General features: G+C 41.2%; 1 protein-coding gene across 3 annotated transcripts in view; it reads right to left on the reverse strand.

Moving 5' to 3' along the window:
* LOC119499855 (receptor tyrosine-protein kinase erbB-4-like) overlaps positions 1–23,964 on the reverse strand; it is a 352,862-nt gene that overhangs the window by 166,890 nt on the left and 162,008 nt on the right. For all 3 annotated transcript variants that reach the window (XM_037789066.1, XM_037789067.1, XM_037789065.1), the window contains exon 2: positions 14,119–14,270. In XM_037789066.1, coding sequence (XP_037644994.1) covers positions 14,119–14,270 — 152 coding nt within the window. The remainder of the gene's footprint in view (positions 1–14,118; positions 14,271–23,964) is intronic.

Genomic DNA, 23,964 nt, shown 5'->3' on the forward strand with positions numbered 1-23,964 from the left:
ATGTGCGTTGCTCTTGTCTACAGGAAATCGGGACGAGAAATACAACCTGGGTGGTTAAGATGCTGAGCACTTTTCAGCCTGGATTTGAATGCAAATAGGAGAGAGATGGGAGAGTACACCTCCCTTCATATAATATACATTATATATATATATATATATATATTAACTGTTAACTGTGAGATTTCCTGAACTTTAGCCAAGTGTTTTGGTTGTCCAACCCTAACCATACCTTAATTAAATTTTAACCTATCAAGTCCTAGCCCTATCCCCCGGGAAAAAAACGCCTAAAATAACTTCCCAAAATTAAGCAGGATATCTCCTCAACCGTAAGGCCAAGATGAATATATCTGGTCTCTTTGGAATTGTAAGAATCTGAGGAATATGAATCCATTGTAAGTAAACTATATCACCATGGAGATTACAATGGAGAAGCAATTATTATGTTATTATCAAATTAAAAATGTGATTTTTCATCTTTGCCTAGTATAAAATCTTAATTTCAGAGACAATATCACCAATATAACAAAGATCCCATAGATAATGATGCAACTGCATGTGTTATATTACTCTTTACTACAACTGGGACTGTAAATCTGATGATATACACTAAAAGACACCATTTATGATGCAATTTATAAAGATATAGTCAGGCGCTTTCCATGTTTTGTTCATGTATACTATATACATATTGACTGTATGCTGGGAGTTTTAATTCAAAACACTATTTATTTCCATATAGCCATGTTATAAAATAACATAAATATCCCAGAAACATTGAAATAGTTATAAACACAATGAATACCGATCAGTTTTCCTGTATGACTGAAGACCTCCATGCTTTTCAACAGATAAATGGACAATGGAAGGTCCCACAGAGCTGTGTGAGGTATCAACAGATTCAATGTAATATCTAGAGGAAACTCTCATTTTGGGAGCTCTCAAAACAAATTTATATTTATTTGGGGTCTTTGGTGCCTAGCTCTGAATTCTCATTTGTTTGGATGCTGATCATTGAGCTGCATCGTCATGTGTTGTTTTTGTTTTTTCCCATCGCAGCATGGAAATCTGCTGTTCTGCTGCAGTCAGAGGGCATGAGAGCATACGGATGAGTGAAGTCTAACATAAGCAAATATGATAAAAAGTAATTTTTATAAAACGGTCACTATATCCTGACAGTAGTGCATTAGACAGATAATCTGTTAAAACAAATAATGTTTCTTTGTGTCTTCCTAGTGTTCCTAATGGCAAGATTTCAACATGCCCAAAGGAAAACAACCAATCAGAGCCGAGGAGTCTCTAACGCAGCTGTCAATCACTGCTCGCGAAATTTGCGAACTCCCACTGATCAAATATGAATCAAGATTCTGTTACTGTAATGCACATTTCCTGCCGCAAATATTTTCATTAACATATTTTAGTGTACTGTTTAGCTGTGAAATGAGAACATTTACTCCGGCTGCTGCTTGGTTCTGGCTCGCTGGGCGTTTTCCTTTTTTTCACAAATTATCCGTCTCATGCACTATCGTCAGGATAAAGTGACACTGTTATAAAAATAACTTTTTATCATATTTGCTCAAAGTTACCAACTGCAGCTTTAATCTGTGACCAAAAAACTCTTAAAAAGCATCAACTCAGTTAGACTTTGTTTTGTTTGTACTGTAGGAAGTAGAGCATCAGACTGGCTAAAACAACAGTTTTCCTGACCAATGGAAGAGCAAACCAAAGAGCATGGATACTCGCAAGCTTATTATGGTTATAGTAAAACTGAGACTTACAGTATTTTGCTACATTATGGCAAAAATATGACTGGACCACACTGAGCCTACATGTGGTTTGAGAAGTTTCATGGATGGTTCTCTGTAAAGGTGGAAACTACCTTTTAAAACTACAGGGGAAATGTTTCATACTTAACTAAACATGATATTAGACATTTGTGTGAAATTCTCATAATTGGCATATGAGTTCTTGAGTTATGGCCAAAAACATGTTTAGTGAGGTCACAGTGTCCTTGACCTTTGAGAACCAAAATCTAATCAATTCATCGTTGAGTCCAAGTGGATGTTTATGCCCAATTTGAAGAAATTCCCTCCATGCATTTAAAAGATATTGCGTTCAGGAGAATGGGACGGACGGATGTGCCTCCGGCCACGGCTGTCGCCGATGCGAAGGAATTATGAAATAGATTGTTTGGGGTGGAATACCACTTTAGTATTTCTGTCAGACAAGGCAAGGTTAAGTAGGATTCGGGGATTCTTTCACAACAATGACCCGCTAGCTGTACATTATCCCGCTTAACACACGGCTACTTACTGAAGAAATCAATATTTTGACACAAAAACAGTCCGCCTGAGTCCGACATCTGAACTGCGCCCATAGCAACGGTCTGTTATACAGAAATTACAGACCGCAGAACGCCGTGATTGACCAATCAGAATTGAGTATTCAACGCAGCCGCGTAATAAGTAGAGATAAAGACAAGGACAGTGACGGTGATCATGTAGTGACCCTGATGTAACATGGCTGAACTGGCACATACAGTCACATATCGTGGGGTGAGGAGCAGCTTGTGAGCTTCAATCCCTGCTCAGCTGGGGAAATATGGATGGAGAATGTGAAGGAGTGCACTGATCTCTGAGGTGCAGGAAACCAAACACTTGATTCTAACCTCCGGTGTGCATACAAAGTTTGAACAATAGAAAAAAAAAACGATGGAGAGAATAATAAAACGACAACCAAGTACAGAGTCTCACTATTCACACAACGTAAGGCAAGCCAACCCCACACGGTCCCTTGTTATTATGCACAGACTCACCAGCACAGGTTGAATGCATAAAAAGTTTGTGTTCAGTGTGGGGACCTAAAATTAATGAAGTCAGATGTGCCTGTTTTCCATAAGTGCTGCTATCAATTAGGTGCTGTTAATGAGGAGGATGGAGTCTGGCTCCAGAGGAACTATTGTACTCCGGCCATCTAAGCCTCAGCACCAGCCATTCTTGAAAAGGACTCCCTCATCTAAGTCGCGGTGGGTGGAAATTGATTTCGATCCTCCAGAGAACTCGGTCCATATCATTCACCTTTTTTTTTGGCAAGCTGCAGAGGGAGGCAGATATGAAGTTTGAAAGGCATCAGAGAGGCAGGGTGGGCTATCGTCACGCTTCTCCTCTCCACTGCCTCTCTATTCAGTCTGGCACTGCTCTGTTCCGATAAGTACTATCACCTCTAGGTCTATGTGTGTGTGTGTGTGCACACGGCCAGCGTAGTGAGAAAGTCTCATGCATCCACTGCACCGTCAACTCAGTGGGATTTTTTTTTTTTTATAACTTGCCCCAATGCAGTTGCAGCCAATGAACTATGAACATCAGAATGTTGTTTCAGACTTCGATATTTGCTGCCATTAGCTGAAATCCACCAAAAAAGCTTTTCAGTAGGACAATTTTTGTGTTATTTAGAGACACCAGTGTCCTCTCCAGACAATTCAACATAGAATAATTTCTCCCTCAAAGATAAGAAACAATGTTCAACAGAGACAAGCATCCTGTACCTCCAATAAACAAACATGACGGATATAATACACATGTAGACAGAAAGAGTCGTAAAGCCCTCTAAAGGAGCAGACAAATATATATAAAAAAACTATTACCAGATTTACAAAGGGGACTCCATGACAATGAAATGCCTTTCTCTTAGGGATGCACGATGGTATCAGCATGTCATCCATATCGGCGGATAAAGGCTTTAAAATGGACAATTCCTCTGATATGATAGGTCAATATGTTAAGCTACATATAAATAAATATGGCATGATTTACAGGGCCCCAGAGACGCCTGACATTTAACAGATTTGTCTCTGTGTGTAGCATTATATTTTACCCCCACCTGCACCTGAGAAAGAAAAAAAGGCGTTTGTGTGTGTGTGTGTGTGTGTGTGTAACTGCGCCCTGTAGCCTACTCCTCAGACATCTCAACCTTAAAACATGCAGGTAACTAAAAATGAAGAAAACTCTTGATTGTTTTGTTTGTTTGATTGAGGTAACCGCTCCACCACCAGCTGTCTCCCCGCCGTTACCCGGTAAGATGCCTAAACGGCCAGCATTATGCATAGCAGAGTGCAGCCAAATCATGGCCGGGAACAGTGCTTTTGCTGTCGGAGCATAGACGTTCTGAAATGAAACAGTTAAAAAACACAAGAAACACGTCCCGTTCCATGGCAGGTGTGTGCCCGTCAAAGCAGCCCCCTCCTCCCCGCAGTGTTTAAGCGCCAAGCACCGGCAAACCGAAGCAGTGAGGAGTCCGAAATGATAATAAAATGTATTCATTTTGAAAAAGCATTATATTTTATGTCTGCATCTGCCAGTGGGCCATCGTGATAACAGTAGGTATAATAATATGTAAATTCCACCACAGGAGAGACTTGATGTTCTCTGCAATTAGGTGGAAAAATAAGATACGTGCGTGTATCGGTATCGGCCAAAATTAGTTTGAAAATATCTGCATGAATCCAATATTGTGCACCCCTACTGTCTCTCTCTCACCATAATCAAGCAACCCAGAAACATTGATGTAGACAGCACTTTCAGACAGAATGTAATTTCTGTCAATTAAAGTAAACTGAAATGCTTAGTTTTACTTTGAATGCTCAAGGTCTGCTGTCCACAAACTAAAACATGTTTACCCTGATGTGTTGAGGTATAGTCGGCCTCTTTTGAGTACTTCACATTTGTTACTTAATATTTGAAGACTTGATAAAAGAGATAAGACCTGATAAAAACAGATGTCAGGCATGGATATCACTTTCCTGACTCCGATTTGCTGTTTTGGCGTCAGTCTGTCTATCTAAGTTGTTCAATTACTGTTTTCTTTTGAGAGCATGCCATCTTGCAGCGACGCTTTAATAGCAGAGACACTAAAACAATTTTTGACAAGATATATTTATATGAGGAACGGTCAGGCACATTTTGTGATGAAAAAATCACTAAAATTAAATGAAACGGACGAGGCATGAAGGGAAAAAGGCTTTGAAAATGCTCAGTACAACATGTTAATTAATGTCAAGTTGCACCTCCATTTGCTGTGACATCACACGTTGGGTTATTATACACAGAAGCACATTTAATGTATTTAATCCTTGGAGGTTTAAACACATAGATAGTTGTGCAGCAGCTTTTCTGCCCTCTGTGATCCAGTACCGATTTCCTTTTTTACAGGAAGTATCTTTACAAAACAGGTGAGCAAAGCTGCCGGCTTAGATATGTGTCTATTTTGCTGATTTACCTGTTATTGCCCTCCACAGGGCTGCAGTCAATACAAATAGTAAGCGTGTGTGGGCTCATTTGAGAGATGGCAGGCATTTCTGTTATTCTCATTGCATTGCCCTATCAGGCCAGATCATTCCAAAAGACAGGAGAAGAAAATGATACGGGCTGACCAACAGCGGGAAGAGGAGCAAGAAAATGTATCTGCCAGTCAAACAGGGAGACAGGATTTAACCCTGCCTACGAATACAATCACACACACACTCACACACACATAGATACAACCAATTGCTTAGTCAAATTGAAGGGAAGGTTTAAAATGGATGTCACTATTGCAAATACTTTTGATGTTACAATAACACAATACACACATACGGTGTACGCATGCACACACGTAAAAACAGAAACACACACAAACATGACACATCATCAACCTCTGACTATCAGCCGTTGCTTCTTTCCCCTGCAAAACGATGGCGAATCATTCATTTTCAGGCGCTGCTGTCGCCGTATCTCACACACTCTTTTTCTTCTTTCTCACACACGCACTGACAAGCAATCCATTTGGTGGCTGTTGCAGGTGGGAGAGGAAACGTGGCCATGGAAATACTGATATTAGGCAAACATCGAAAACATATACTGAGATTCACAGGTGGCAGTAGAGTCAAAGGTGGATTTGACTCTAGTGCGGGCTTCCCTCTGGCTGCCACTGCACATGACGAAAAGGAAGAAGGAAGAAAAAGTAAAAAAGTAAGATGCAGAAAATCGCTTCCGATATCAGTGAGGAAAAGATTTCTAGGGGCTCTTAAAGGCTAACTTTGGTATTTTTCAACCTATTTCCCCATGGTTTTGTGTCTAACTGACTAATAGTGACAGCTATTTCTGAAATTGGTCCAGTATTGAGGGAGAGCGCTGTAGACGGCAGCTGCTCTCGGGCTGCAATGTGATCCTATTGGGGCAACCTGGCACCGTCATTTACGTCCACTAAAAGTGCTTGTTTTTGCCATAACAGGCTCTGGTTGTTATTTTAAGTGTCTGACATCATAGAAAAAATCTCGCTCAAGGAGAAGTGTCGTTCTGAAATGTCGCAAGTTGAAAAAAACAACGGTAGAATAGTGGAATACATCCATGGTGTTGTCATAGTTTGTCGTGTTGGAGTACAAAAAGGGTAACTTAGTGTTATCTAAAAGATTTTCAGTGTCATGGCTGAATATTTGGATGATTTCGACAATGTAGATTGCCGTCCGTATTTATTTGAGGCAGAGTATACGGATATTCAGATTTCACGACGAGATTTCTCCTTGAGCGCGACTTGGACACAATAACAAACAGACCTGATTAAGCGAAAGGTAAGGAAAAACGTTATATTACTCTGTAGGCTCCTTTCCATAATGTTGTCCCACACTTACAACAATCTGAGCCTGTCAGTGGCAAAAACAAGCAGTTTTAGTGAACGTAAAGTTACATTAACGCTGCTCACTTGCCCTCGCAGCTCATTTCGCGGCTGCCGGTTACAGCGTTCTCCATCAATACTGGACGACCAATTTAAAAATTGTTGTCCCCATTGGTCACTTAGACAAAACCATGGGAAAATAGGGTTCAGTTTGAAAAATACTGAAGTTACCCTTTAGATTTCCTGTCCGCTAAAGCGTGCCCCTCCTCTCTTTCAAAGACTAGTTCCTGGTCAAACTCTTTCACCCCATCTTCCCTCTCCAACCTTTCTCCTCAGGATTTCTTTCTCTCAACGGCCTCACTTCCCGCCCCACACTGTCCTTCTTCGTGTCAAATTAAAGTGATGGAAATGAACTTGAGGGGACGCTAATTGCAATTGTCAATCCAATCTAGGTCGAGGCTGAAAGACAGGGGCTCCCTAGCACTTCATCAGTCTTCATTAATATTGAAGGAGTTTGCTGAGGAGCGGGGGGCCAACGTAATCTGCACTCATCTAACAGTGCACCAACAATTAGGAAGCTGGGGAGGGCACCAATGGTGCCTGAGGGACAAATATGCCAGTCAAGAAGAAGTATGAAGAAAGATGTCAGAAGACGGGGACGGAGTGCAGGAATAGATGCTGCTTTCAAATGCCGTGGGAAATAGCTTGTGAAGGCAATTTCATGTATAGCGTTTGGCCTACAGTAAGCTGCATATGAATTAGCTTCAGAACTTTATAAAAAAGTTCAATATTATGCCATCAATTTACACTTATAACACAACATTAATGAATGAACGCACCCCTAAACGGTGTTAACAAAAATGAAACATTATGAGAAAGGTATCTGCTGCTGATTTATCATGTAGAATTTGTATTTTACTGCTTTTATTGTGTCCAATAATTTACAATCAGCCTCTCTTATGATCATAGCTTGTATCCCTGCACGCATAAATTGTAACAGTGATGTATTTCTGACAGGCACCCGAAGGCTACATGATGTTAATTTGTTAGTTTGGCTCAGTCACAATTTATGAACCAGCAATCAGTCAAAGGTAAAGTATATCAAAATAAATCTGGTGAAGGCAGAAAAATGGACTGGTAATTGGTCATGAATTCGTGACCCTGACACATGCACACACATGCACAAACACACAGCCAGTCATTCCACAGAAGGGTTTTCAGATGGTTGTTGTCCACAGATCCAGATGGTCAGTCCACCTCCTCTGGCAAGGCCATGCTTTACCAAGAGAGCTATAAACGTATAGTGATGCAGCAGTTAGGCTCAAACACTGTTGCTGTTTATTTCCTGCAGTTTTGGGGCGAAGCTAAAAAGCTTTTTTTTGTTTTTGTCTGGAGGCAAGAGATTTTATTTTCATCAAAATGTCCTCCTTTCCATAACCTTCAGCTTGCAAAAACTGATGAAGATGCTGTAAACCTTGTTACATAACATGTCTGTGATGGCACTCACTTGTATTGAGTGTGTTCTGTGTTCGTGCAGGAGAACAAAACGTGTGAGCATGGCATCTGAGGTTAATGTTAACATTACAGCATTCGAAAACAGCTCAGGTCAAACCTACTCTAGCTTTCCCTTGGCACTAAAAAATTTCAAAATACTTCAACGCATTGCCTGCGTTACAGTACTTGAGCTTTTTGAATTGCTCACAGCCCAATCCTTATTAACCAATAAATGGCCCCTTCACTCAAAGCAAAGCAGGGTCAAGACAACTGGGACTGAAAGAACACAGGAGGTCACTTCTGCTGCGAACATTTCCTCTATCTAAGCTACTCTATTCATGCTGTAGAAGAATACTGAAGAAGACAGACTGAGCTGATTTATGTAGATAACTTGTGCCCTTGTAAAAGCTTGCTAACTTAAGGAACCAGACATCTTTAGTACACTTTCACAAGCCAACATGTACTCTGGTGTGAACCAAAACCACCGGTCTGACACCGGTCTGACACCGGTATGACACCGCTTGCAGACTGTTTCCAAGTGATCCAAAACACAGGCTTGTTGATGTTGTTGCTGCTGTGTTTTGGTTTGTTGAGATGGACAGAGGTAAATTACAGGTTAACATTAGTGACAGGCCTGAATACTGACTGCTCTGACTGTTATGAAATCCCTTAATCATTTACTAGTTGGATAAATAGACAGAATGTTTGCTATGTCCTCAAAATGACTGTCCAAAGGATATGTCTGCAGTTGTCATGACTTAATGTCAGGGTTCACCAACCTACTATATGTTTACTGACCTAATTAATTATGTTTGTACCCTCAGAGATGTGTATAAAAGGAGGTATTTGGCGACGTAGACTTTTCTGCAGAGTTGTCTCGGCTTTATTCTGTGTTGATAAAGTCTATCAGATCCACAAGTTCGCTGCATCTGCGTTTTTGGTCCTTATCTGTCTCCATATCTCCACGGCAGACTCACTTGGACTCTGCAGAAGTCTGATGTTTGCTTGACATCTGGGCCTCAGAGAACATACACAATGTGCTAAATAAAATCCACAAAAATAGTGACGTTTATAAAGTTTGGAAAAAAAAAACTGGAGGAGAAGGGATTCGTGCACACAGTAGGTCAGTGGCGAATCAAAATTAAAAAACTTCAACAGCAATATATTAAAGTGATAGTTTGGGTGTTTTGAAGTGGGGTTGTATGAGGTACTTATCCATAGTAGGTGTATTACTTACAGTAGATGACGGTCGGCGTGTGCTGTAGACAGGGACGGCAGAAAAACGTATTTTAGCCACCTAGAAGAAAGGCTCACCTAAAAAAAAATCAATAGCCTTTTAAGTGTACACTATATTTAGAATATTTTAACCACTATATCTTGCAGTCAGACAGCCCTTTCTTTCTCCTTTCCAAGTGGGAACTGAACTGAAACGTATCTATGCTCTCTCCAAAGCCAACAGACTCAGATGACAAAAACAGTATGGATACATTTTACTTTCAGCTCAGTTCGCCGTTTATTCTAAATATAGTGTACACTTAAACGGATATACATTTTTTTAGGTGAGCCTTTCTTTTAGGTGGCTGAAATACGTTTTTCCGCCATCCCGGTCCCCACAGCACTGTATTGCTTTGCTCCAGTGTCAGTACTCCTGTCGTGCCGACCGTCATAAGTAATACACTGACTATGCATAAGAACCTCATACAACCCCACTTCAACACAACTAAACCATCCCTTCAAAGTCTGTGATTCTCTGAATAGAAGTAGCAGCTCTCAAGATGTAAAAGATAGATTTGCTCCTTCGTACACACCCTTAAGAAAATTATTTGTTTTATTTGGTCCGTTTTCATTTGTGCACTGTGAAACAGAACCAGAATAAATAGAAAATGAACCAAAAGAATCAATGTCACTCTGACTCAGACTAGCCAAACGGACTACGGCTTGTGAAAGCACCCTTAATCTCTAGTCACCCTTTAGTTTCTGTTATCCCTGCTCACTGGTGCACTCAGTGTGTATTCCATTTGGTACGCATCACTGTGACAGCTGAGCAATTTTTGAACAAGTGTGAGGTCAAGTGAACACTTCACACGAGGGTCATTGAAGGCCACATTAACAGACCATCACTATCATTGTCTAAAAGTCCCTTTAAAGTACATATGAGCTTCCAAATAAAAGAAAGAAAGATGACGGACTCATTCCAATCGTACATCTTAAGGGCATTTCTTTAGTTTGTGATTGTGTTGTATGAGACTGCATTATGAAAGATATCTGTAATATTGTTTTTCTAGGTAATAACATTGTCAGGAAAGATAGAATAAAGCAAGAGATTAATATGTTGCAGGGAAGAACAAGATAAAAGGAAAGAAAAGAAGGCAGCTGTGAAGGAGGTATTCTTATCTTAAAATGTGCATCTGTAACACAAGATCTGAATATGCAATGTTTGTTGTCCAGATCCCTAGCTTCATTTACATTTCCTCTGCTCTTTTCTTACACAAATAACACAAGGCCTGTTTGGAAATATTAAATGTTTCCATTTGTAAATGATAATTCCATAATTTATTAGCAGCTACAGGGACAGAGGAGGGGAGTCAGTGAATTGGCGCTGGGCTGCTAAGCAATTCGATCACTGCATTAATATCGGGAGTGGGGGGGGGGAATTACATGTTTACTAACGGTTTGTAATGGCAAGACAAACAATCCAATCTGACTGTGTGTTTCTAGTGGGACTGGGGAGATGGGAGGAGAGGGAGAAATGAATATTTCATGATCACTGATCAGTTTATGAGCACACGCGAGAAAGTGACACGTGGGGAAAAAAAAGAGTGTGTTTGCTTTCCTCTGCGTCCCATTCACAAAAAAGAAAACGTCACACAGGAACACGTCGAGCCCGAGGCCCGACTTGTCGTTTCAATACCGTAACCTGCGTGCATTCAGTATGCAAATGTGTGTTCTGCTTATGATATGAGCGAAGGATTCAAAAGGAATGAGAATATGGATTTAGGAGTGATTTAAACGTTGGCGATGTAAACACTGCGTGTGGTTAAAGCTCGCTGTTGGTTCAAATGTGCATATGTGAGAGTTGGAGGGTGAGGGGGGGAGAAAGTGCTGAAATGCATTGCGTGTATTAATCAAAGCGCGAGCGTTGATTCATCTGTCGTGGAGGCAGTTTGGAAGATGGACTCTATTTACTGCTAAAGCTGTTTGAGGGGCTTTGGGAGGCAGCCATCAATCTCTCGGCTATCTTGAAAAGAAAGAGCCAATGCACAGGCATCAGTTTCAATCACCTCCCAGAGACAGCTGGTATGGTAAGCTGCTGCACAATAGTTTTTTCCTCCACTCCTTCACTTCTTCCTCTTACCTCAAGGTGAAGTTTTTTCCCTCCCTGGGGAATCATGTTATTAATGTGTTTTATCATAATAATAATAATATCCCCCTAAAAATACACACTGCACCCTGCCCTCTTGCTCCCTTGCTGTTTGGCACCCTGTGTTCCTAATTAGCATCTTCAATTAACCCGTGTTAATTGCCAACCATGGAAAGGTGGAGGAACCTGGCAAGTTGGCGCCACAGGGAGTCGTTTTGTAAATGAGTGGTGGTGTAATGTAGAAGCAGGCAGGTAGAGAGGGGATTGTAGTCAAACGCACCTTTAACCTCGACCTGCAAACACTTGCCTTTACGTAATATAAGCTCGTACAGATGAGACATTGTTTAAAGTGTGAATGTTGGTTTATTAAAATTGGTTCTATGTAGTTAAACAACAATCACACTTGGGTTTTTGAACTGCATCTCTCTCCCCCCCCACCATCTTTTTTCATCTGAGTCAGTGGGGCCTATTACCTCTGCAGGGGTCTAATGGTAGCACTTTACCATCCTCTCTTTCTTAATATCATCTTGGTTTTGTTTTGCATGGCGGGGGGTGTTGTCAGTATTGCTCTGCACACAATGCAGAACACTTAATGACTCTGTCTTGATTCGCTGCTTTGATCAATCTCGATTTTTTTTGGGTCTAAATACACAAGACGAGCTACCCCATTACTTTCTACCTGATGTAAACAAACCATTTTGCCACATTAACTTCAAATCATCGCTGTAAGGAGCAGAAATATGAAAAACCACAGCTTGTCTTGTTGGGGGGGGAGGGAGTGCCTTCTCCTCTCGCAAAGCCTCTGTAGCCCAGTTCACTCGTGCAGCAATACCAGCCGATGAATGCAGTCAGCACTTCAGCGTAACGCCAGGGGAGCTCCCCAGCCCCCCAGATAGACTGGAATCAATTGGAGTTGGCTGAGCAGAGTGCAGCCAGAATGGTCTAGGGTGATGTTCTCGAGGAGTGGAAGGCCGACAAAGGTCAACAGTAGCAGCTGACTTCACCAGAAAAACAGGCAAGTTTTTCTCTCTCCTGGAAAATTTACAACAGCAACTTCTCTTGCCTCCTTCTGACTACTCATTACCACACCATTACTGCTCTGGCCCCTGAAGGGCTGGGGCCTGTCATCACCCACCCACCCTGTTTGTACATGTATGCATGTGTCAGTCAAACCGAAATGGAAGTAAGCATTCATGTAGGCACTTCCACCTCAACTCCCTCACCCAAACAACATCCTCAGCATCAGAGGGCAATGTTCATCTCAGCCTGCTCTCATTCATCCCACTATTGCCTATAGATACAGCTAAAATACTATTACTGTACCTCTCTTTGACAGTGTGAATCTGCTCAGTTCAAGAATAAGATGATTTTTTTTTAAATTGCTCCTAAATGTCTGACCATTTTCTGAACGTTTTCTGAAAGGTAAGAATTAATGTTCTCATGGCCTCTGTCTGTGAATCACATTTAATCAAAAAAAGGAGATTAGCCAGATCAAGTTATTTGGATTCTGATTATTCTATGCCTCGGATCACAATGGTGCGAGCGTACAATCAGTTAGACACTCAGAGAAGAAAGTCTGATTACCCCCGATTAGAGCAACTTCCCTCGCTGCTTATCATTGGCTATGCAGACATTAATCTGAGTGCTGATTGGTTGAAAAGGATCTGAGCGCAAGGCATCCTCTGGGCGACAAGGTCGAGAGTGATGAAAAGTTCACATTCTAAACTTTTTCCTCAGATTTAGACAATTACTCGTACAAACGATGCAAGATGTGGATGGTTGGATGGTTATTCTTATGTATTGAAAATAAGAGACATTGTGGAAATTACTGTAGGTACCATCATCAATATGTATGTGAAACCCTGAATACTAATAGTGCTAGCAGCTTCCAAACATTTCCAAGCAATTTAAGCAATTTCAGCTTATTCAAACAAAGTATGGATCTGTGTGGTGGTTGACCTTTTACTGAAATATTGGTAAGGCAGTGACTGTATCACCTAGTAAAAGAAAAATGAAACAACTTTTAAAGGTGCTAAATGCGAGATTGAAAGCATTTCTATTGCCTCCGCATGGCTCTCAACATGGCGACAGCTGAGCTGAGTTGATTACAACACACAGAGGGAGACTTCATTCTCTGCTCAGGTAGACATTACTCCTCTATATCTTTACACAGCACATTATTGTTTGCTGCTATATTAATGCTCAGAATATTGTATAGAGAATATTTAAATGCAGTAAGTTGTGTTTTCAGCTATCAGGAGGTGCAATAATGGCTCTCAATAGTGAAGCCTATTAATGTTGATATAAAAGAGATGGATTTGTTTGAGCAATCCAAATATACACTATGTATATTCTGTCTACTTGATGCACATCACGCCAGGAGGGATAACTTTGCATCTGTTTGTGCAAAACTGAAACCGTCAGTGGTTGTCACCCCTTTCAATCACCAGCCTGACAGTGATATCTGGGTCAAGATACATGCTGTTTAACTGACAACATGTAACTAAAGTTTTTCAAATGAATCAAGCACATTAAATCATCTCTGGTTAGTTGAAAGTTATGAATTCTGGGCGTATATGTAAAAAACACAATTCGTGTTCATGTTGTTTGGTCCTTACTCTGAGGAAGGTGAGGTCCCGACTGCGGTCGATGCTTGTGATCTCGAGGTTGCCCATGACGACTTCACAGTTCTCGTAGTATTTCCTCAGGGTGCGGTACTGCTGCTCCAGGTCCGACAGGGTGCTCAGCTTGTTCTCTGTACCAGCGCATACTAGAGAAATAAGAGACAAGGACAGACGGATACGACTGTGTTAATACAGGTTTGATTTACAAAACACTCACAGACAGGGTCCCACTTTGTTTTTTTCCAACAGTTTTGACAGAGAAAACAACTTGAACATTGACCATTGATGTCATTTTCTAGTGATCTGAATGTAGTTTTTAAAGACTACCAACAAAAATTAATTCCAAACATTGCTTTAATGTATAGATTAAAATAAATCAACTAGACTATGTGAACAGGGATTTCATATACTAAAAAGCTGGTTTGTGTGTCTGTGTGCCAGACTTGTGGTTTAATAATCATTCAGAGATAGTGTAGTGTAAACATGCGCCCGTGGACAGTCAGCTACAGCACCTGCTCAGCTGGCCGGGTCATGTAAGACTAGGAAGTCACTGGACCTCACTGCACCCTAACCGCACCTCATATCACCCTTGGGGCACACGAGGCACATGAAAGCTCTTCAGCGGCTAGCCGGGCTGCTCATTTCACAAGTAATTAAACAGACCCCACCACCACCAGCACCACCAGCAACCTCATGACGACACGAGCCATCTGCCCAATCGGCTGTTGATGCCCACTCTACTGTAGCATGACAACGAACACACATATGAATACATGGACTCGGACTGAGAAAAAAAAGCTCATAAATCCCAAAGTCTGTGTGGAATCAGACAGCTTTGTGTACAAAACAACAATCAACCAACAACCCCTGGCAATCAAGATTTTGTTGTAGCATTCATTCTAAGTGTCCCCTTCTGGACTTAAAGTACAGTGTGTAGGATTTGGCGGCATCTAGCGGTGTGGTTGCCGATTGCATCCAACTATATACGCCTTCACTCACTCCTCCCTTTCCAAGCCTGCAGTAATGTGAGCCACTGAGTGCAAAACCGTGGTTAATGTCGTTCGACTTGCTCAGAGTGGGCGTGTCTGTAAAGGGGAGACTCGTGGGTACCAATAGAACCCATTTTCATTCACATATCTTGAACTGATGAAAATAGTTCCATGAATAAGATATTCCATTTCTGCTAACAGATCCCCCGAAATGTTACACACTGTTCCTTTAAAACACAAGCCACATTGACAGCGTTACGTTGCCCACACTGTTTTAATCCACGCATGTTCTGTAAAGCTGCTGAATTGCAGCCAATTTAAAGACATGGACATTGACATTTGTTCTTTTGAAACATTATAATTTGGTTTCATTTGCATTGCCATGGCGGTGCGTTTTCTCCCGCCTTGCACCCTCTTGATGACAGAGGAGCCATCGGTGTGACGGAGGGGTGGCAGGTCCTTCCCTGAGTCTTGTCACGCTGTCACCCATGAGCTGTTACCTCTCTCTCTGAACACCTCAGCCCTGAAAGATCTTTACTGACGCTTTGCATTTCAATCCAAGATCCCTTACACACCCCTACTATACACTATACTTTCCTTTTTATGCCATACATCCCCCACAATACAACCTGAATCTTTGCACTCTATATCCTCGTGGTTAGCAATAAACAAAGCCAAACTCATTTACCCTTTTTTTCTCCACACTGTGGCAAAATCTTTCATTTCTATTTCCCATTTACTCCCTATCATTACGCCGCAGACACATATGGGGAAAAGAGGATTCGGCCTCAAGGCATCGCAGGCTGTAAAGACAAATGGGATTGTGTTTAAACACTTCCACATCTAAGCAGATATGAGATGAGCGGAACTATTCCGATGTGAGCTGGACAATCCCCATAAGAGCTGGCGGTGATTAGCTAGGTTGCACATAGCATAACGTGCTGCTCAGGAATGATATATGGTAGACCTGGGTGTTTTCAATAACAGTTAGCGTGGGCTTGAGGGGAGCTGGGTTGAGGGTAGGGGGGTGGGGGGTCATAAAGTGAGGATAGGTGTAATAAACTGTTATTGCACCCTTGGGGCAGGGCGCCGAGATCAGAGGAGAGAGGCATTGTGGCATGTGATGTCTGGTGAAATTTACTTTTTTTATACCTATTTGCTTCCTCAAGCGTGCCTTCAGTGAGCCTGCTGACTTTGAAACCTGTCTGCAGCTATGTGAAGCCTATATGTTGTTTTTTTCCCCATTAGTGATTTCTAATGAAACACTATTAAATCCTATAGCTCTGCATGAGCCTGAGATGGCGCTGACTGCCAAGTGAACCACAACAAAACCATCTGTGCTGGGTGTAGCGTATAGGAAGTGTGAACTGTTGCAGGTTTACTGCAAAGCCCGGGGATCGTACCGGTAGTGTGTGTGTGTGTGTGTGTGTGCGTGGACGTGGGCAGGCCGTAAATAATAGACCTCGGGATGTATTTTCCCCCCTCTCACTGCATGATCGAATCAATTTGTCTCCATGCTCAATATGTTACATCTGAGCCTGTATATCACGGTAAAGGTTGTATAAAACACAGTCTCTGCTCTTTATATTGGCGCGGCCCGCCTACACAGGAGGACATGCTATAAGACACCGAGTTGTTTAACATACTGCCTATGATGCAGGAATAGACTGCGGGAACAGATGAATCTTCATATTGTTTAAAACTTACCGCTGCTCTATAAAAGAGAATCCATCTTATCTGTTTGATGGATTTCACTCCGCGGCACACTTAAAGCAGAGAATGCCAATGAGGTTCAACGTCTCTGTTCCATATATATAAAGTATGTTTGTCCGTGTGAGTAAATTGATTTAATTTGTTTGCAGGGGGATTTCATCTCAGGAGTGATGGATTAAGGCAATGAATCATAATTATTCACGATTTTCCAATAAATGTAATTAATGAGAAGATTATGAGCCGATGGGTGGAAATGCATATCTGGCTCAATTTATATGGTCTAGAAGGGAATTTAATTTTTTTTTTTTTTCTGCATTGTTTTTGACAAAGACAGCGAGCTTGTGAGTAGCCTTGTTTATCCTCTCATCACTTTTTCAACTAGATTTACCGCCTTGCGGTTGTATGCCTCCGCCAACCAGTCAAGTTGCAGTTTACATCCATGTCTGTCCAAAATGTCATCACTTCATAATTTTATCTTTTTATACATTTGTGTGTCATAATTAGCATATGAATTCTTGAGTAATGGCCAAAAATGTGTTTTGTGAGGTCACAATGACCTTGACCTTTGACCACCAAAATCGAATAAGTTAGTCTTTGAGTCCAAGTGGACGTTTGTGCCACATTTGAAGAAATTCCTTCAAGCCGTTCCTGAGATATCGCGCTCACGATAATGGGACAGACGTTAGGTCACAGTTACCTTGACCTTTGACCTTTGACCACCAAAATCGAATTAGTTCATCTTCGAGTCCAAATGGACATTTGTACAAATTTGAAGAAATGATGACAAAACATATTGGAGTGTAGACAAGGCAAAATCGCATATTTATAAGGAAGGAAAACATGTTTGTAGGCACCAAAACTGACAAAGTAATAACAGCAATAGATAGATAGATAGATAGATAGATGCGGTGTACTTGTAAGTTTGAAGTACCTGTATGTGAGTGGAGAAGCTATGACAATGAAGAGAGACTCTCTCTATTCTCCATCCATCTATCTTTCTCTCACAAATCAGTCACAACCTTTCTGAGGGACAGATGGGTTGGTAGCTGGTTTTAAATGGCCTCCAAGCAGCCCCCGTGTGTCTCCACCAGACAACCAGACAAGACCCGAACGCATCCATCACTGTCTCTGACACAATCACAGTGTCACACTCAGCTGTAGAGGGAATGCAAACAGTCAGTTCTTTACATACAAACAAAACAAAACTGTTTAAATGTTTGCAAAGAGACTGAAATGCCCCATCCATCTTTTTTTTTTCATAAATATCCTCTGCAGGATTACGTCGGCACTCCACTGCACTGCTGTGGTTTCTGCTCCTCGCCCCAATTCATTTCATAGGTAGTGCACACAACAACTTCATCAATAGTGCCTTGTGCGATTATTGAATGCCTATAAAGCTGGCGAGTCTCTGAGGTTTATAGGCTCCTGCCAGGGAAGCCAGCAAAAGGTCATCCCAATAGCCAGTAACTGACTGAATTAAATAAAGTTGCAAATGTCACTTCCATAAGTAAACACTGTCAATAGCTGAGCTGGCCTAACGTGCCTTGAATAAACAGGAGGACCTTGTAGAAGTTGTACTCAAACACTGCCTCGCACAGGACAGAAAAAACCCTACATTTTCTGTTACCGAATATAAAAAGTGCCACATCTGAGGTCAGAGCTGTCCTTTGTCCCCTAATGTCCCCCTGATGAGCTTTTCTGGCTAAGTATGAGTTACAAGCCACTGCTTCTGATGGTAATCATGGCCCAGATTATTGTCCATCTGCTGAGCGGCTTAATAAGCATCAGAAACAATAACTAGACGAGCGGTCGTGATGACGGCACGGTCCAGTGACGCTAACCTCTTGCTGCCTTTCCGAGCTCTGGTCACCTACCAACAATGCTGTCGCCGTCTCCATATGGTCCACCGTAAATTAGCATTCATGCCCTCGCTGGTGCACACACGGCCCCAACACCTTGTGGGAGTTTTGCACAGAGATGCCTGCAGCTGCCAGAGTGTGCACCATTCGCTAACAGAATGACCACAGTGCATGCATTTGATATATTTCAAATTTGACTAACGAGTGGTCCGTGGGTATGATCAGTACATGTACTGTACTGTTTAGTCTCACCGTCCTCATTAACCCATTTTCTAGCAGCAGGCTCTCGTTAGCAGCAGTCCTAGAACTGAGGGGGAAAAAAAGACCTAACAACACAAGGGAAAAAAACTATACCAGATTTTTCAAATACAAACGTGAGAGCATACTATTAACCCATGTAAATACATGCAAAAGCACCCTGTGGGAAGTGTGTAAACATGTTTACCTTCCATTACATCCCTGCAGTACATTAAATATGTTTTTTTATGTAGAAGTACTTTTTTAATCAATCTATAGCCTAGGTCTTAGGGGTGATGGGAAAATCGATACAGCATAGTATCAGTGTGGCAATATTGTTCTGATACACGGACGTCAAGTATCAATCTTTTATTATATAAAATGTTAACCTCTTAGCAATCCGGCGGGCCCTGCTGCTATTCTGTCTTTGAGAGGTTGTAGCGGGCTCAGTCCTAAAGCTAGAGTAAAGATACTGGTATCATATGAAACCAGAAGACCTAAGGAATCAATGTCATGTTTGCTTGTCAGGAAGAACGCTAAATACCACTCTGAAATTATGCTACATTTTAGTGAGGAAATACTGGGATGGCCATTTTCAAAGGGGTCCCTTGACCTCTGACCTCAAGATATGTGTTTTATCTTTTTAGATAAAACAGATGTTGACAAACTGCATCATTTGCAGTTGAAAAAGGGTAATACTGTATATCGCAATGTATCTTATCACAATACTCTACTAATTCTGCTCACAATACAAATCACAATACTATTGTGTCATGACTTAAGTATGGTGATAATATGGTATCATTGGGCCTCTGGTGATTCCCCCCCCCTAACAGGCCTATAGCTATTTAAACTCTCATTCTCTCTCTCTCATATGTTTGGTGTGACCGAGTGCTCAGTGACACTGTAGCTGTAAATGAGAAAGCCTGGTGTTGCAGGAAGGACAACAGATGGAGGGAGTGGAGGTTTTGAGTGGAAGCATGCAAACAGTAATCAGGCCACTGATAATACGCTACTGTCATCTATCTATGCGTTTGTGTGTGTGTGTGTGTGTGTGTGTTGTCGGTGTTGTTTATGGTTACTGTTGCTATTAAAGGAGCAAATAAGTACGCATATTTGAAATATTTGGATATGAAGTTTGCAGAAAATATCTCAGATTGATTTTGGACAAACTGGAGATGGAACTTTTTATGTATTAATTTATTTGAACACAACATATTTTCTAATTTGGGGGTCACGAAGAACACCTTTTTTTGTGGGAAAACCTGGTCAGAACTGGTCAGTCCAATGCCTAGAAAGCTGCACCCTATCCATGTATTCTCTCTCTGTATCTCTGTAGGATTTAAACTTGTCTCCAGACAAGGAAAATCCATCCAAGTCACAGGGGAGTGATTGGCTGACACTGACATACACCTCATTACCCCAAATCCTCTAGCTGCTTCTCCTTGACTGAATGGGCATGCTGACAGTAGCTGTAGTGGAAAGCCGTTTAGGCCCTACACTGACCAGTAGAAATGTGTAGAAATGTATTTGAGAGTGTGTGTCCAAATGTGCACGTATGACCCTCAGTTTTGGCTTACCCTCGCAACACACAAGTAGTTGACCAAGCTGAATGATTTTGCAGAAAACTGTTCAGTATGCAGTTTACTCCAAACTCTGTTTGTTTGTTTATAATTCTACTCAATTGATTTTGAATTAAAAAGGCTTCCTGTTATTTGCACTGCAGCCTGATTTTAATGCTCTGTGGCTGTTGTCAAGTCTAAAAGTACTCTAATATAAGCAAAGACTTATGTGATGGCCGCATCTGCTGCCACACAGCTGATTGAAATGTCAGTAACCCTGCTGCACACGTCTCAGTTTTCTTTAGGGTTTTCAATTAATAGTTAATTTTCTCTTCATTGAGTTTCAACTTTTGACCTCATGCATGCTGCACCTACATCAACAAACAGATACATGACACATAGCTTCTGTTTTGTACTTCATACTCATAACATTTTTAGTATTGTTGGCTACATTAGTTTATATTTGTAGTGCACACATTTAGTTAACTTCTAAACAGTCACACTTTAGTTTGTCTTTAGAAAACTTTGCCTTAAATCATTCTAATTTGTATTTCTTTGAGTTACCAGTGGGGTGCCGCTGCTGGAGGGACATCTTGTCAGGCAAAAGATGCACCCCCTAAAACAGAGCTCTAAAATACAGGAAGTGGCCAATCAGAATGTACCAAATGCCCACCATATCATGGGGGGGATTGGGATTTCTAATTTAGGGATTTTGTCTTTAATTTGTTGCAAAAATATTCATACTGATAAACTCAATGTCTGGATTTGTTTTATTTGTAGGTTAGGTGGTAATGTTTGTCTTTGTGTTAACCTTGTGTTTAAAAAAAAAAAGGTCTGATCAGCCATTAAATATGTTCCCCTTTGTGTTCAGTTTGATTGGTCAGCTCAGTCTGTTCAGTTTTATTCAGTTTATGTTAAGTTATTATAGCCTGTGTTTAACTATGTTTAGTTGAGCCCTTTCATGGGTCCAGAATTTTGTGGCATATCATGTAAGTTTGTTTCATTTTTGGGTAAATAAATGTGAAAATCCACCTCTGACTCCTCATGACTACCAGCTCAGTCCCTCACGAGTTATTAAATATGTTTGTTTTTTTCTATGCAATGAGATGTTTCATTGAACTTAACACGTGGAAGAAAACTTAGATAATGGTGTGAGAAGCTGGGATTGCATCTATGTAGTGGTCTTTGTCTTCAAAATGTAAACCAATCAACCAGTCTGATGTTTGATGCTTATTTTCTTTAGGATTGTTTTGTGAGTTGCCATCACAACCGGTTGTTAATAAATACAGTATTTACAGCAACGATTGATGGAACTTCTTTCCAAGAATTGATTTTGTGTTGTTCATTCATTGTCCATTATAGCGAAACAAGAAACTTTGAATGAGCACATTTTGGAAAGCAAGCAATGGCTGATGAAAGCAATTATTAACAGTAATTATTGAGTTTCTCTGGTTGCTTTGCTTCCATGGAAAACAAATGGATGTCCAGTGTCTTGTTGATATGAGGCATTACGATACATTATTTTAAATATTATTTTGTGCGCTTTACTTCAGAGGACACAAACACAAGGCCATGACTAAATCAGAAATAAAAAATCAATTCAACCTGCGTCATTATCAAGGACAAATTGACAGAGGTCAAACTGAATTTCAAGTACGTGGCGTATGCATTGTTCGTGATGCTGATGGCTTCGTTTACAACTGTTGTTTCCAATTTACTGCCGCTAAAATGATCTGGTATTAGCTGGAAGACTTGTTTCTGTTCTGCAATGAGGAAAGCCTGATGAAATTGATGTACTACTAAGGGTTTAAATGGTTGTATTTTGTGGTACATGTTTTACTTAATCAAATGCTCACAGTATTCAAACTGCAGGCTGAAGATGCAGCAGAGCCAACAAAATGATGTTACTGTTACGGAGCGAGTCTGACAGAAGTCAGTTCACCTTTAGATTCCTCCCACTGTGTGATTTTGAATGAATGTAAATCATATTGGCAGTGAAGAGAGTAGACGAGGAGGGAGTTAAACTGTTGGACTATGTTGATGAGAAGAGGAAAGGTGGCGTATCTCAAACATATGTCGATACTGCATGTGGTAGCATTTTTTTGTACCTGAATAATTAACTCAGGACAACTGTTCCTGGGCATGAATGCATGACCACCAGCTGCTGATACCCCACCATTATACTGATTACGCTGCAACCAGTGGAGGGCAAAATGAACCAGGTTAAGTGAGATGCTGACAATAAGACACACATAACTAAATAGCACCAAAAGCACCTTCGTCATTTTCTCCAGAGCCGCCATTATCAAGGAAGTAGGTGGAGGTTTTGTTTAGGTGGAGGAATCGGCTGCTGCTCCAGTAAGGTTTGAAGCAGCCAATGGAGAACCCTCCAGAGCTGCTCTGGATAGCGCTTTAAAGGTACGCCCACAAACACTTTGTGGTTTCAGAGCTTGATTTTAGTGTTGAGTGAGGTGGATGATAATAGAGTCTGTTTAACCTCCTCTATGATGAGGCCAGACCATGCCTCTCAGAAAGCAGCTGTACGACAAGTTTAGCTTGTTGAGCCGAGAGGAATTGTTGACCCTCTTGTCAAGGACCTGTATTCCCTCCTCCTGAAATTTTACTGCAAAAGTATTTTGATTGAATATAATGCCAGGAAGGGTCCCTGATTATGTTTGAGGTGCCAGCTTCTCTCACTCCGACTTCCCGAGCTAGAGAGCTCTTACAGCTCAGCCAAGAACCTCACGGCTGACTTTGGTGTTGCTCGCAGTGTGAACGCAGTGAGATGAATGGGAGAACAGGGTCACTAGTGCGCTATGCTTTGGATCATCTTTACTAAACATGGTTGGACTTAATTTCCCTTCATAATTAAGTTTCTAGAATATACTTATTTTTAGTTTCAGAACATTAATCAAGTATCTGCCTACTTATGGTTTTGCCAGCATGTTTCTTAACGCCTATACAGGACTACAGTAAATATAAATACAGTCAGCTTTTCAAGGTCTGACTTTTTATTTGGTTTATTTTAACTTCAGGAGGTCAGTGTGAAGACAATAGAGGATCAGCTTGTGTCAGTGCAGTTTTGAAGCCTCGAGTTCGGCATTTTGGCCGTTGCCATCTTGGTTTTTTGCAACCAGAAGTGACACGAAAGGGTGGAGCTAAGTACAACCGAACAAAACAAATATTACAATTAAGTTATATGAACTGAAAACACACTGTGAAAGGGTTAAAGTTCTACGACGAAAACACACAACGACTCCCAGGCCGGACAACACCGTGGTAGCGACCTGTCAATCACAAGGTAGCCACGCCGTAAAGCATACCCTGCTTTATTGCCTTAATGACTCTAAATGGGACCATAATTTACTAAATGAACATCACGCTGTATTGAAGAAGACTTGAAACTAGTGACTGAGACCATAAACTCATGTTTACTGAGGTAATAAATCAAGTTAGAAGTAGGGTAATTTTCTCATAGAG

Source organism: Sebastes umbrosus, chromosome 13, assembly GCF_015220745.1.
Source record: "Sebastes umbrosus isolate fSebUmb1 chromosome 13, fSebUmb1.pri, whole genome shotgun sequence".
Taxonomy (NCBI): domain Eukaryota; kingdom Metazoa; phylum Chordata; class Actinopteri; order Perciformes; family Sebastidae; genus Sebastes; species Sebastes umbrosus.